We start from the raw sequence: 15,305 nt of genomic DNA, 5'->3' as shown, positions 1-15,305 counted from the left end.
GAAGGCATGTCATACATTTTAGTTCTTTGAAACGACGTTGAATAGACGTCTCTTTGAAATGACGTTGAATAGATGGAACGTGGGTTTAGCCTGGCAGTTAAGCTCTGAAGTCCCATAGTTTCTGCGTCCAGGAAGCAGGCATCCCGCTCGTCTGCTTCCTGGATGAGTCAGTTTTGGCGCAGTACTTAAGCTTTCTCTGCTGTAGTTGCTTCGTCTGTCAAACGGGGATCGTAACACGGTGGCCCCATAGGATCGCCGGGGGTAGAGCTGATGCGGGTGAACCGCGTGCCCCGGTGCCCACACGTCGGTGACAGAGCTGGCGTTGGCGAGTGTTAACAAGGTGTGTGGGGCTCACTTCCCAGGTGCTGCTGACAACTTTATCCCCATCCTCCCAGGGGATGCTGGGTATTATTTCCTCACTGTAGATCCAGAAACCGAGGTGCCTGGGGCTTGAAGGTTCTGCCCCCAAAGGAGAGGGGTCCTTCCCGCTGCTCTCTGCATCCCCCAGGCTGACCAGCTGGGCAGCTCCTTGCGTCAGCCCCGAGCAGGCACGACCCGGGTCCTGGTCCCGGGCTTAGCAGGTCAGGGTGGTGCCAGGAGAGCGAGTCCATCCCCCTGCACGAAGAGGGATGGTGCCCTCTTGACAGAAGAGGGTGGCTTGTGAATGGATGCTCAGGGCATCGCCTCCGCCTGGCTTCACTGCCTTATTTATCGTCACTGTGGGAAATGCCACCTCCTGTTTCCTCCCGTGAGCGGTTTGAGCGCTCATGATACAGCAGGCGCTATGCCCAGCGCTGGGGCGTAAAACAAGACACAGTCCCCTCCCTAAAGGGCTCATTACCCAGTGTTGGTAACAGGCCCCGTGAGCTGTGCTGGGGCAGCGGGAAGCGCAGGGTCTGAAGGATTTGGGAGGGGACATTGAATCCAGGGGAGGGGCCTGGGGGACTTCCTGGAGGCGGTGTCAATCAGCCTGAGATCTGAAAGCTGAGTAGCATTTAACCAAGGCATTAGAGGTGGTGGGGGGAAGAGGGTCCCAAGATGAGAAACAGCTTGTGCAAAGGCCAGGAATGGCTGGAGCTTAGGATGAAGGCGGTGGGCATGAGTGGGGAATGTCACCCAGAAGGAAGGGAGTGGGAGGGGGAACCCCTTGGTGATCGTCCACAGTGGCAGAACTAGTCCACACGGGCAGTAGTTACCGGGAGACTGGGCTCAGCCCACGCAGGGGCCCGGGCACCACGGTAGGGGCTGAGTCCCCCACCCCTCCAGGCGTGCGAGCAGAGCCCAGATGGCAGGTGCTCGAGAAGGCTGCGGGGGTGAGGATTTCACCCTGGATGGGGCCGGATTAAACAGACTTTGAGGTCCCTTCCAGCTGTCATACTCCCACTTCTTGAAATCCCCTCTGGGAACAGCAAGAGTATAAAATATAAATCAATAGGTTAAAAATACGCTTGTCTCCTGCGCGTCCAGGGCCTGTCATTCTGCTGCCTTCCCCCAATCTTCAGAGGATTCCTGCTTGACTAGGGCAGCCCGAGAGCGCGGCAGGAGAAAATAGCTTTGTTCCCCAGCAAGGCAGGCTGATCGCGCCTCCAGTGACGAGACCTCTGCTTCTTTTTTTTTTTTTAATCATCGCTGCCTCTAAAACGCACACTGGCCTGTTTCACTTGACATCCCTTCCTTATATCTTCCCTGCTTTAATCACCAGGGAAAGAAAGACCAGCCAAACTTGGGGATGGCCAGTGTGGTGACCCTAAATTATCCAGGCCAGTGGCACCGCTGGGACCCAGGGGCTGTTCCCACTTTACCTCCCGGCGTTCCCATGGCAACGGCAATGCTGGGAGCAGCTAATAGGGTCTGGCAGTGAGTGAAATGAAATGTGATGTCCAGGAAAATGCACTGGCTCGTGAAGTCATGGGGGAGGGGGCTCTCTTGCTGCCCGGCAGGTGAATGAAGCCTTGTTTCCTTGTGATCGTTACATTTTTGAGGGGAGGGTTTTGGGGTGCTCTTACACACGTTGATTTTCATTTTTATAAGCAGTTGCACTTCCCGCACAGGTATGAAATGAAGACGTCTTGTTAAGTAGGGCCCAGTGTGTGCGATGCATAGTTCAGCACCAGTAAAAAGTGTGTGTGCCGTCGATGGTTTATGGGCCCCTCCAGCCGTCCCAGCTGTCCTCGCCCACCTTCCCAGCCCGCCGTCGCTGGCTGTGTCGTCAGCCGCCACTCCGGGGAACGTAATGACACCATGTACTTCCGGGGATGCCCTTGTCCTGCGTGCTGGCCAGCTTCTGGTCATTCTCGAAGGCGCTGGTGGGGACTCAGCCCCTCTTTGGAAGCCTCGCCCCGTGCGTTCTGTGCCCACCAGGACCACCACCTCAGCATCCCTTGGACCACAGTTTGAGACCGTCCAGGCCCGAGCTGGAGTGATTCCTGCCGAGTGGCAGCTACTGGGTGGACCTCACAGGACGGGGAGGTTCCCCAAATCACTCTGCAGAGCAGAAACCAGCGCCGGGTCGGAGTGCTCTGGGGCCAGGTGGCCGGGACTCCGGGGTCAGCTAGAGAGGCCCGGGCGGCTGACACTGGAGAGACCCCAAATCCTGGGTGCGGGAAGTGTTGTATGATATCCCCCCGTTCAGAACCTTGAAATCCACTGATTTCTGCATTTGTCTTTGTTGCCGCCACAGGTGATCTTAATCCTGACGAAGTATTACCATGCAGACATGGGGAAGGTTCTGGAAAGTTCTCTGTGGCGGTAAGTCAGCCCGAGGGTGGGCCTTTTCTCCTCCCATACCTGCGCGTATCCCAGGCCGGGGTCTGAGATCCGAAGGCCCGGCTGGAGCAGCCCCCATTGGCTGGCGGCCTCTCGACTTCTCTTTGGCTAGAAAACGCATACAGAAGTTGAAACTAATGAAGTGTTTCGTCAGTGACACAGACAGGGCTGGAGAACAGACAGCCATTCAGAAGGCTTCTTTGCTTTCTTTCCTTTCTGTCTGTGTTCTTCTGCCCTGGCTTTTTTTCCTCCCCCGGGGGAAGGGGGTTTGCATTGTGAATTCAGGTCAGTGCACAATCTCCTCTGCTTCTGCTCTGAGCTTCCGACGCGGCTCCTGGAGTCCCCCAAACACACCGATTATCCTCACCCTGGGGAAGGAAGTTTCCCAGCATCCTGGGCTGTGTTTTCAAAGCTTCTCTCGGGCAAGGATGCCGTGTCCGCCGGGCCCCGTGCGCCATTCCCATGTTGTCTGCGTGTTGAACCGTTTTGCTTTCCAAGATGTGTCTCTTGAGTAATAATTAATTGGTTTTTAAGTTTGAAATCCACTAAAAACGCCGAAAGCGGCTGATCAGGACTCCTGATTTATATGCAACCACCTTGAGTTGATTTATTTTTGACTTTTGGCTTTGCTTTTAGTGAAGGCGCTCCATGATTCATTGTTGGTTCTTACTGAGGGAATTCGTAATGCTTTGGCCAGTTGCCGAAATGACCCTCGAGTTGGGTGCTTTCTTTGCTAGATGAGGAACAGTGTTGCCTTGGACCAGCCGGCTTGGTCGCCCTGCTGCTGATGTGGGGTCTGGGGAGCCGTGTGTTTTCCTTCCCTTTTCCAACAGAAGCACCTTTCCTAGGCTGCCCCTCTCACCTGTGGATTTGCCTCCCAAACTCACCAGCCTGCTTTCCAATTCCATCGCCGGCCTCGGGACAAGCAGTCTGCGATAGATGTTTTCCTGCTGCGACCCCCAATTTCTTTATGTGTTGGTACTGTTCTGATCTCGTGCCTTGAATCAACTCGCCCACCAAGGAGGTTGCTTTCAAAAATGCCCCTCCAGGGTCCGATAAGGCGGTTCATCGTTTGGGAGGAGAGCGGGAAGTGGTGAGAACATTAAAGCTCCAGTGACATCTCATCGGCTGCCCTTCGAAGATTCACATTTGAGGATTGGTTTCAGGGCCAGTCTCCTTGGGAAGGGCCGGCCCCTGGAGGGCTCCCTTCTGCCAGGTGGACGGTCCAAGGCCAGGTCCCCTTGGCTGCAAAGTGGAGAGAGGCACTTGTCTTCTCTTCCTCCAAGCGGAATTCCTCGACTAACGAACGCATTCCCCAACTCCTGTCTGTCAGCCCAGATCTTCATGAATGTTCGCTAATCCACGCTGAGTGTGGGTACCAGCTTCCCTCTGCTCTCGCAGCATCTCAGCACCGCTGGGGACGGAGAAAGTGAGGTTATCGGAAATGTTGCTTCGGGTAGTCAAGGGGCCTTCCTGGTGTAACGTGTGCTGATTCAGACAGAGTTGCTGGGTGTAGTTAAAATTTGCTGCGAGGCCTAGCCGGGGTAGCATGGCGGGTGGAACAGACCTTGGCCAGCCCCACAGCATGGGGACCAGGCCTCCAGACTCAGAATTCTTCAGAAGCAGGTAGGGAAATCAGGATGTTAACGGCCAGGGTTCTTGGCCTCCTTAATCAATAGAAATTGATCAGAGGCCAGACAAGAAATTCAGGCAAGGCTTTACTGGGGCCCCTGCTGCAGCAGGGGGGATCGAAAACAAACAGCAGGTTCCCTTGCTGTTCCCTGAGGGCAGAGAGCTGGTGCCTTATATGGGGTGAGGGGAGGGGCAGGTCCCGGAGAAGGGGCAGCTTAAGTGGTTTGACCACCCCTTCCGTGGGGTTGAGTGCAGGGGGGGCAGGGGGGCGTGCTCAGGACCCTGCTTTTGCTGCCGGTCGACACCCTGTTTTTGCTGCCGGCTCTTCAGAAGTGGCAGTTGGGTTTTTGGTCTGTTTGTATCCGTGTTGTCCGTAGTTTGCCCCAACTGCACGTGCTCACAGTTATTTTTAGCCGCTTGTAGTTTCTTTGTATTTTGTTGCTCCAGGAGATGTTTGTCCAGGGGCAAGGGCTGCAGCAAAGGGTCCCAGGTCCCAGCCTGTCTCAAGGAGGCCAAACCACTCACCTCAGAGCTGCTCCACTGGGGCCTCTTTTTCCTCCCGAGAGCCTCAGTCTCCTTGTCTGTAAAATGGGGATAAAATATCCCTGGATGGGAGGTTGTGCAGCTGAAGGAGATTACCTGTGAATCGTCCCCAGGACAGCACACCCTCTAAAGTTAGTTTTAATCCAAAGCGAATTAACAGATGTTAATTTTCCACATTCCTTTCTCATTACAGTCTCTAGACTCAGACGTTTTCTCTCCGTTATTAAAAATACACGCAGAAGCATCAGTCGTTTCAAGAAAGTTCACCCACATCCCCACGCGTGGGGCCCAATTGCTTTCTTTGTTTATCTCATCCCTCTTATGCTGAGAGAGTTGTACAGCGAGAGGTAGAATAAAGTTGTGACTCTTCTTTCTTTCGCACATACAAGATGTTTCCCGTTTTTCCATGTTGCGCCACGGGCTGCGTCATGTTTTATGGCCCTGCCCTCGCCCCTTGAACCGATTCATTCTAGTACTTAGCGCTGCTGCTGCCGTAAGAAGTTTCAGCATGGCGCTTCCCTTTCCATTTTGTTCCCTGAGACGCATCTTTACTGAGCAGATTTACGGCTGGCATGCTGAAGTGCCAAATTCTTTTTCAGGAGGAAAGCAGCTCTCCACCTGGGGCAAGGGCCCTGCCTCCTGGCCGGCTTCAGGCTGGCAGCTTTTCTGAAACTTGCTAACCTACCGGCCCAAAGGGACTGCAGTGCCGTTTTCATTCGCATGCCTGTGATTCCTAGCAAGGGTGGGCAGTTTCTGTGTTTAATCGCATTTCCTCTTGTGAGCATCGTCTACTCGTGTCCTCTCCATTTTGAGACTTGTGCGAGTTTGTTTGGAAGGGGAAAGATTGGCATCCGTCATTTTGGGGGATGCCACCGCCCTCTGTCTGCCGTTTGGGGTGCACGTGGAGGTTAAGGGTGTCAGTGCCTGGCAACACGTATTCGATGGGGTTATTAAAGACACACTTATTGAACGTGCACCCAGCCTCCCAAGAATTCTCCTGTGTAATTGCAATAAATACATTTTTAATGACAGGTGTGGTATTTACATTCTGGAAATGGCTCTCCGAAATCGAAGCTGAATGCATTTTTAATTGTCCTGCATTTCATGGGCCACTTGTCAGGAGTGTCTCTCCCTGGCTGGCTTCAATGGTCTAGCACTCTGCCCCTTCCTTCTGCGTGGGTGCTGTTCTCTGTTCAGCCTCCGGGCCCCTTTGCATCAGTGCAGGCGTGGGTGGGAGGGAGGGAGCCCCGCACCACTGAGAAAGCTGCTGGTTGGCCTCAGGGGTCGGACGAGAACAGAGCTGGTCCACCTCCCCTCCTGGAGCCTCCTGAGGCGAATGGTAACTAGAGGAGCCGGTTGACCCTGCCCTGGCCTGCATGTCCAGTCTGTGCAAATGTCCTGGGGCTGCTGGGACAAATGACTGAACACTGGGGGCTTACAGCGAGAAGAATTTGTTCTCTCACAGTCCTACAGGCCAGAAGTCTGAAATCGAGATGCGGGCAGGGCCGGGCTCCCGCCGGAGGCTCTGGAGGGGGAGTCTTGCTGCTTCTTCCAGCTCCTCATGGCGCCCCTAGTGGCCAAATCTCTCCCATCTCTGCCTCCATCTTCACCTGGCCTCCCCCCAGCACCGCGTGTCTCTCCTCTGTGCCTTCCTTATAAGGACACTTGTCTTTGGATTTACGACACACCCAGGTAATCCAGGGTGATCTCATCTCCAGATCTCTAGCTTAATTGCATCTGCAAAGGCCTCTTTTCCAAATAAGGTCGCACACAGTCTCTGGGGGTTAGGATGAGGACAGATCTTTCTGGTGCTACCATTCAGCCCAGTACACAGTCCATCGCCAAGCTCTGGGATCACACCTGGATCTATTTGCCTCGATGGCTCCTGCACCTGTCCCTGTCCTCTGTCCCCTCAGCCACACTCCCCTCTGCATCCTCAGGGGATCCCAGCTCACCTCACTGCCTCCACCCCCCAGCCCCTCTCCTTGCAAGGCCTTAGGGACTTGACATGCACACACGCCCACGTCCTGTCCTGCTTACTTGCCCTGGTAGCCCCCGTGGCCAACACCCGTGCATCGCCACCACTCCCCATCCAAGTCCGGGCGGGGGGATTTCAGTGGGCAGAGCCAGGAGCTGCAGCGGCAAGTATAGAAGAACAAGGATGCTTATGGCACGTCTAAAGGCCTCACGTGCAATTTGTATCTCCTCCTGATAGAACTGTAACGATTTTAAGATCAGGATAAATAGTCTTAGAAATATGAAAATTAAAACGAAATGATCTGTACGTGTCCCCCTGTGTTCCCGCACCCCGTCTTGCAGGAGGACGTCAGAGGTTCTTCCCGTGGTTCAGGGCTCTCTGCTAGGTGCCGAGGGAGTTCAGGCAGAGTGGGTGACAGACAGGAACTGAGGGGGCTCCAGGAGGCCGGCCTTTCAGTGTGAAAACGGGGACCCACTGTTTTTCCATGATTGCCCCTTCCCTCCCTGCGAGGAGCCTTCTTAGACATCTTCCTCCCAGTCCCTCATCTGCCCATCACTGTATTTCTGTTTAAGTTCTATGTGGGATATGTGCTTTGTACATGAACGGTAAGAATCTTCACACCCCTCAAGAACCAATTTGTGCCCCCTTGGGGGCGATATTGTCCCCAGTTGAAAAATCCATCTCCCAAAGCAGGGCTTCTCCCACTTTCAGGGGCGTGTGAATCACCTGGGGTCTGGCTGAAATTCAGACTCCGATTCCCAGGTCTGGGCGGGGCCTGACGCGCCACGTTTTTAACAAGTTTCAGGTGACACTGAGCTTGCTGGGCTGCTAGGCAAACTCTGAGCAGTGCTGGGCAGTGTTCACGGCTCGCATGACTTGGTCTGGGCAACTGCAGGGCCGAGTTTCAAGAGCCCAGATTGCCGCTGGCCAACCCGGGCTGGGGTCCTGAGAGGCCCATTTTGTGTCTCCGAAGCTGGATCCCAAATGGCCAGTGAGACTCGGCTGCCTCATAAATGCTCCTAACAAGGTAAACGCAAGCCCTCGAGAGCTGAGCAATGGCCAGTGGGTAGACGGTGGGCCCTTAGCGGGAGGTATGTAAAAGTCACCGAAAAAGCTCTTAAAAACTACCACCGCTCAGGCCCTGCCTTGGAAGATGTGGACGCAGTGTGGGGACGTCTCAGAAGTGCCCCAGGGGAGAACAGCCCCAGAAGGGCTGGTCCAGAGCAGTGCACCTCAGACTTCCCTGGTCTGCATTTCTGACAGGCTCCTGGATGTGCCCAGGCCGCTGGTCCAGGGACCACGCGTTGAGTAGCCAGGGGCTGGGCTGGCTGGGAGTGAGGCTTAGCATCCTGCCGGCTTCCCAGGGCTCTTGGACTGGCATCCACGTCACATCCCCCGCAGAGATGCTGAGCCCCTGACTCCTATCCCATCCCCCACCCCAACTCCTCCACTCCCCCCCACCCCGCCACCCTTATTCCTCGGTCTCCAGCCACCTGGCCTGCTGGCTGAAACTTGACCGTGCAAGGGCCCGTCCCTTCTGTGGCAGCTGGCACAGCGTACGCTTGGCGCTGACGCTTGGGTACTGCCTCCTTGTGGACATTCAATCTCAGCATAAACCTCGTTTCCTCAGAAAAGCCACCCCACTACTCAGCGTACAGCAGTCCCCAGGCATTCCTTATCGCATCGCTCCTTGAGTGTAGGGGTTCCTGTGTATGTAGTTTGTCTCTCCGTGCTCCCCACTCCCTCCTCCACCTGCCTGGCAGAACATACACTGATTGAGAATGGAGACCTGTGGGGTCCACCTTGATGGTCTCCCGATGCCTAGAACCTAGATCAGATCTGGCACGGAAGGTGATGTTGGGCGCTGGGTGGATGGATGGATGGATGCATATACAGATGGGTGGACAGATGCAGGGATAGATGTACCGATAAACGTACGACTGAGAGGATGGAGGGATGGATGGACAGATGACAGATGAATGAATGGATGGAAGTATGGAGACGCGGTCCTTGGGAAACACCGCCGGGACCTACAAGACCGTTCGCATCTATGAGGCCCTCCCTGCAGGTGGTGTAGGAGCCAGAAGCACAGAGTTGGCCCCGATACCGTCAGACAGAACAAGAGGGGCTGGGAGCATTCTGAGACAGAGAGAAAGTGGACCTCGGCCCACCTTCCCTCTGCTGTGATGCAGCCCCTGGTCCACGGCCCCGTTCACACCGTGTCTGGACGGTGTGAAGGCCGTGCCAGCCCTGCCCTTCTACCCGCACCTGTGACCTCGGGCAGGACCTTCGGCTGGGGCAACCTCGGGAATACCCACGGGGCGGGTCTCAGGTTTTCTCTGAGTGCCTTGGTGGAACTCCCACCCTTTTACTGGGGTGGGGGGAGGGCGATTCTCTCCCGCCGTCCTCACTTTGATCATGAGATTTTTAACACGCACAGAAAGCGCGGAATGTGGTGTGCCAGCTTCCCTGGGTACCCACGTGCCAGAGACAACTGCGTGCTCACCAAATAATCCAAGCTTTTCCTCCCTTCCCTGGTCTCCCCTGTGGTTATTTTGGGGTCATCTGATTTGTTTGAGCCAGTGGATGGTAAGCAGGAATAAGATGGGTTAAGTCACTGGAATTTCGGGCTTCAGCTGTTACCGCAGCAGGGACTAGTCTGGCCCAGTACCGGTTCCCTAGCTGTGATAGATGTTAATTCTTTTTTCTTTCTGGGACCTCCAGCTCTTAAAGAAACACACCGCTCGAGATTCTGATGCAGCCCAGCTCTCTCCTCCCTCCTTCCACCTCCCCCATGCCCCACCATCTCCATCCCAGCAGTAACCCTGCCTGGATCGTCCCCACGGGGGCATCGTGTGTTAAGTACACAAGTACGAGTCTATCCACAATCGATATGTTCTACGGTTTACTGTGTTTTAAAAATTAATGTAACTGGCATCGTGCCGCCTTTAGAAGTGTGATTGATACTCCCGCCGAGTAATTGGTAATTTATCCCTGTAGGCCACGTAAGCTGGTCGAGCTAAGCCTTCCCCTGCTGTGGGAACGCGAGGATTTTTATCCCCCGGATTTAGCTGTTCTCATCAGGGCTGCAGAGACTGTCTGTCCACGTCTCCACCTTCCTTTTTCTCTTCCTTTGTCAATCTGTTTGCAGAGTGATTCCAGCCCCACGTCTCTGGAATCAGCAGACTTTGCATGTCTGCATTCAAGCAGATGTGAGAGCGTAGTTCAATATTATTTTATTTTGCAGTTGCGTGATTTTTCATGGAATTGAACATACTGTCCTTTGTTTATTGACTATTCAAGCCTCCTCCTCTGGGACTTAACCTGTTCATATCTCGTGCCCATCTATTGCTTAATTTTTTCTTCAACCCTGCCTCTCCACTGTGAATAACACAAGTCCTCTCCAGGACCCTTACTTTTAAGATGGGTGTCCTCCAACTGTGTCCTGAGCTCCTACTATGTGCCATTCATTCTTTCCCAACACCTTCTAAGAATGTTTCCTCCTAAGAATGTTCCTCTATGTCCTATTTTTTAATACACGATTCTTAGAAGTGCGATCCTTAGAAGAGTATTTCTGTAGGCTGGCGTGCTATTTGGCCGCAGTGACAGTGATGCTGTGTAACAAGTCACCCCGAACTCGGTGGCAAACACCGGGAACTTCTCTCCCCTGGGGCAACTGGGATTTGGTTGCCTTAGGCCGGGGTGGCCGGGCAGCTGCACCTGAGCTGCAGGTTGGCGGTCTTGGCTCTGCTACATCTGCATTTGTGCTGGGAGCCCAGCTGACCGGCCAAAGGCCATCAGGACCCGTTCTTCCCATGCACAACACGGGAGCAAGAGAGTCAAGCCCTCCCCACCCCGCAAGAACATATAAGGCTTCTGTTCCCTCACATTTGCTAAAGCGCACTGGCCAGTGCACGTCACAGGTCAAACCCAACACCAGTGGGGGAGGGGAGGGGAGGGGAGTGAAGTGAATGTTTGCTGAATGACAGTCAAAAGTATCACAGGTGGTCATAGGTGTTTCCAGGAAATACATGTTTTGTGGTCATATAAGTCAGGTAGTAAACTTACTTAGGTGGAAGAAAACCCATCAGGGTCCTTTGCAGTAGGATGTACTGGAGTCTCTAACACACCAATGGGCGTCGTACATCTCCAGGAGAAGGTCGTGTGGCATTTCTCCATCCCAACTGATTCCGTGAGCTTTCATTTCTAAAAAAATTTTAGTTTATTTTAAATTTTAATTTAATTTTTAGTTGCATCAATCACTTGTTTAAATTTTGTTTTATTTATACACTTTAATTTTTACGTATTATTTTATTTTTGTTCCTCTGAGCATTTCCTGGGGTTGGTTTTCCACACAACAAGCTTTGGGAAGCTCTGCTGTATAGACTTTATATTCCAGACGAGCTGGCCTTTGAGATTTCCAGACCACTTCTGTTCACCTGTAATGTTACTGTGTTTTGATACCATTTCATTTCAAACCAGATTTGGTTCTACGGTCCTAGGGTATCTCCCTCTCTCTCCATTTTTTTAACATAGAGAATTGTAGGGTTATGTGTTGAGGATGCAGAGTCTAGGGAATTTGAGCCATCAAACCACAGCTAGACGATGACCTCTTTTCTCTTTTTAAAGATTTTTTTTTTTTTTGAGGTGGACCATTTTTAAAGTCTTTATTGAATTTGTTCCAACATTGCTTCTGTTTTATGTTTTGGTGTTTTGGCTGCAAGGCATGTGGGATTTTAGCTTCCCGACCGAGGATAGAACCCACACCCCTTGCACTGGAAGGCGAAGTCTTAACCACTGGACCGCCAGGGAAGTCCCCAGACGATGGCCTCTTGACATTCACTAACGTGAAGAAGCATCAAGGTCCTTCTCTGTGGAGGCGGATGGTGGCCTGGGGGTGGGGACGTCTGCCCAGCTGGGCTGTCCTGAGGGCGAGGTGGGCAGAGCCAGGCCGTGTGCAGAGCATTCCAGAAGCCCATGGGCAGCCTCGGTCATCACAGCCTGTGTCTTAGGGGCCCCGAATGTCTGGGCAAAGAGCTGTTGTGCTGTTAGGGTCCTTACAGGTAGACAGTGCGGAGCGTTCGTGAGGGACTTTAAACAGGGGGCAAGCCTTACCCTCTGTGGCCCGGAAGAGCGGGGCTTATTTTAGAGAGAAAGTCTTAGACAGTAGGCTGACGGCAGGTACTGGGAGTCCTTTGTGGTCTGGGTGGCTGCGTGGTCAGTGTCCCCAGGCAGATCCGGTTTCCATTCTGGCTCTGTGGCTTCCCTCCCCGGGCGTCATCTATATCATGAGACTGATGGCACAGACCTCGCGGTGGCCGTGAGCGTGACAACACGTCCTGCGTGCGCGACGCTTGGCACCTAGGAGGTGTCAGCGGGCCGCTTCCTGCCTCGGCCTCTTCCCCTGAAGTGTCCGGCTGGCTTTCCACCCGCCTTGTTCCGCCCCTGGGCCAGTCTCTCTCTGTGTTTGCTTGAGTATCACCATGGAGATCTGAGTTTGATTTAAACAAGACTCAGAGCAGATAGGAATAGAGGGAGGTGCTGACTTGAAAACTTCCAGGATTTGAGTCTATTCAATAAATAATGCAATTGGAATCAACAGTTGGATGAGGTCAGCCTCCAAGGCCTCGAGGTGCCTGCAAAATACTCTGGGGCAGATCTGGGGTGGCCGGGAGGTCACAGGAAGTTTGAGGAAATCCCTCAGTATCCCCAACGCCCGGGCCTCTTCTTCCTGCATCTTGACCCCAGCACCTGGTCTTCCTCAGGTCCGGGATCCTCTGTCCCAGCTCCAACGACCCGCGCTGGTCACTAGAACTGACGACTGGCTTCTCTACCGACTGGCTTTTCCTCCTCTTCTGCCTCTTTCCTCTCTTCCTCATCCCCCTGGCCTCCCTCCCCTCTTCTCTCCCATCCATCATCCATCCATCCATTGGTGCATCCATCCCCTATCTCTCCATCTGTGCATGTCCATCCACCCACGCATCCGTCATGGGTCCACCCATCCTTCCGTCCAGCCTCTGTATTTGAGTAAGGTACGGTAATGCCCCCCAAGACTCATAGTTTAGTAGCGTTAACAGGTAAGCAAATGACCCATGGTTATGCAGGTAATCTGCACTGTGATGGGGCTGAGAGAACCAGGGGAGCGCTGGACAGCCCCACCCTGTTGAGCAGAGGAAGTGGTAGTCAGGGAAGACTTCCTGGAAGAAGATTCATCCCAGGCCCTCGGGCACCACAGGCTCCCTGCTCTTGCGGGGCAGCTCTCCCTACTACACAGTGCCTTCCACGTTGCTGTGGCCACAGTGGCATCTCATGCGTGCTCCTTGTCACCTTCCCCGGCATCCAGCCCGCCAAGCTCTGCCAGGTCCACGTGCAGCACATATCGAAACTCCTTCTGCACCCGAGGCTGCATCATAGGAGTGCAGCCCCTGGCCTTGGAGAGGTGATGGGAACATCTGGCCTCCTCTATCGCAGTCAGGCCCGAGTCCCAGCTTCCCGTGTGGTACCTACCTCTAGGGAGCCCCTGCCCACCTGGGCTCACCTGCATGCCGTGTGCGTCTGTGGTTTCCTCTCTCCCTCTCCTACATCCTGCTCCCCCAACCCCATTCCTGAAGGCTGGAAAGGACTTCCCTGGGCTCTAGTAGAGTTCTCAGGGGCAGAGCAGACGAGATCAGAAAGCACACAGGTTCCGGGTTCTTCAGGAGGGCCCCGAGCAGAGTGCGGGTTCTGAATTTAGCTTTCTGATGGTTTGCAGGGGCATCTGGTTTCTCTTGCAGCGATGATGACGGCGCGGCCCACGCAGGCGACCCTGTACACGTTGAGCACACGCACAGCTTCCCAACCCATACGACCGTCCCAGACGCTTTTTTGAGAAATGGGAGACAGATGCTTAGTGGGGAGGGGCGGCCTATGAGTTTCGAGGTGATGTGCTGTTTCTCGGGCCTGCGTTTAGCTAAGAACCATCTCGTGGGTCCTCTTGACACTGCAGCTTCTCCCTCTAGGGTTCTTCCCCCACCCTCATCTTCACCCCTCCGGCAGGGCAGCAGCCCGCACCACCCCCCGGGCTTCGGCAGCAGCCCCCTGAAGGACCCCTCTTGCTTTCCCTGTCTCCCCATCCCTCTGTGCCCAGGTGTCCCCTCCCCCTCTGTCCTTGCCAAGTCCCCCATCCCCACCCCCGCCGTGGCTGGGTCGGGCCCCTTCTCTGGGCTCTCCCAGACCCTAGCCCACAGCCACCTCCCCATCTCTTCTGGGATCTGGGTTTCCTGTGGCTTCTGCACCTGGCAGAAACTCGCAACAGGGACGTGCCCAGGGATTTACTGAGCTTGACTGAAAGCTACGGTGAACTCAGTGGTAACCACCTACCCTTTCCTCAAAATAGGACGCTGTATAATGCCATTAAACGTTTTAAAAGGTATTCTTGGTAAGGGTGTTGCTAAATTCCTCTCCAGAAAATTCTCCCTAAAAAAATCTCCTTTTTAAAAATAGTACATGATCATCACAGAAATTTTAGAAACAATAAACGAAGCATAAAAACAATCCCGTGTTAAGCCACCTTATGAGATTACAAATGTTAATGTTTAAGATGAATATTCTCACCAGTCTTTTTTTTTTTTTTAATTTTATTTATTTTTGGCCGTGTTGGGTCTTCGTTGCTGCGCGCGGGCTTTCTCTAGTTGCGGCGAGCAGGGGCTACACTTTGTTGCGGTGCACGGGCTTCTCATCGCGGTGGCTTCTCTCATCGCGGAGCACGGGCTCTAGGTGTGTGGGCTTCAGTAGTTGTGGCACGCGGGCTTCAGTAGTTGTGGCTCACGGGCTCTAGAGCGCAGGCTCAGTAGTTGTGACGCACGGGCTTAGCTGCTCCATGGCATGTGGGATCTTCCCGGACCAGGGCTCGAACCCATGTCCCCTGCATTGGCAGGCGGATTCTTAACCACTGCACCACCAGGGAAGTCCCCTCACCAGTCTTTTTAAGATGTAAATATATACATGTTTTATAAATTTTGAATCCCAATTTAATATTACGTATTAAACATTTTCTTATGCTCCCACATATTTTCAAAACCACTATTTTTAGTGACCATGTAATATACCCTCAGATGAAAGAGGTATTATTTATTTAGCCAAATCCTCATTTTTAGACATCTGCGTCATTTTCAGTTTTCACTAACGTAAGGATGTAAAGAAAGCTGTGTTCTTGGCCTGGTACGTACATTATTCCACGTTTCTGATTATTTTCTTAGGATGAATTTTAAGCGTGGCTTTCTTTCCTGCCTGTCGGATTACAGGGTATTGGGATTCCGCCGTATATTTGAGTGTATGGAGAGTCTGTCCCTGAGGTTGTTACTGATTGTACTGGGAGCAGAGAAATTAAAGAGCCATCTAGGCAAGA

The 15,305-nt window shown here is 53.5% G+C and overlaps 1 protein-coding gene across 2 annotated transcripts in view; it reads left to right on the top strand.

Moving 5' to 3' along the window:
- The window catches only part of SORCS2 (sortilin related VPS10 domain containing receptor 2), a 469,795-nt gene that overhangs the window by 178,934 nt on the left and 275,556 nt on the right, over positions 1–15,305 (top strand). For both annotated transcript variants that reach the window (XM_032633367.1, XM_032633366.1), the window contains exon 2: positions 2,681–2,748. In XM_032633367.1, the coding sequence (XP_032489258.1) occupies positions 2,717–2,748 (32 nt within the window). In that variant the 5' untranslated portion in view covers positions 2,681–2,716. The remainder of the gene's footprint in view (positions 1–2,680; positions 2,749–15,305) is intronic.

The sequence above is a fragment of the Phocoena sinus genome, chromosome 5, assembly GCF_008692025.1.
Source record: "Phocoena sinus isolate mPhoSin1 chromosome 5, mPhoSin1.pri, whole genome shotgun sequence".
Taxonomy (NCBI): domain Eukaryota; kingdom Metazoa; phylum Chordata; class Mammalia; order Artiodactyla; family Phocoenidae; genus Phocoena; species Phocoena sinus.
The sequence above is the reverse complement of the archived record's forward strand: the minus strand, read 5'-3'. Positions and strand labels throughout refer to the sequence as shown.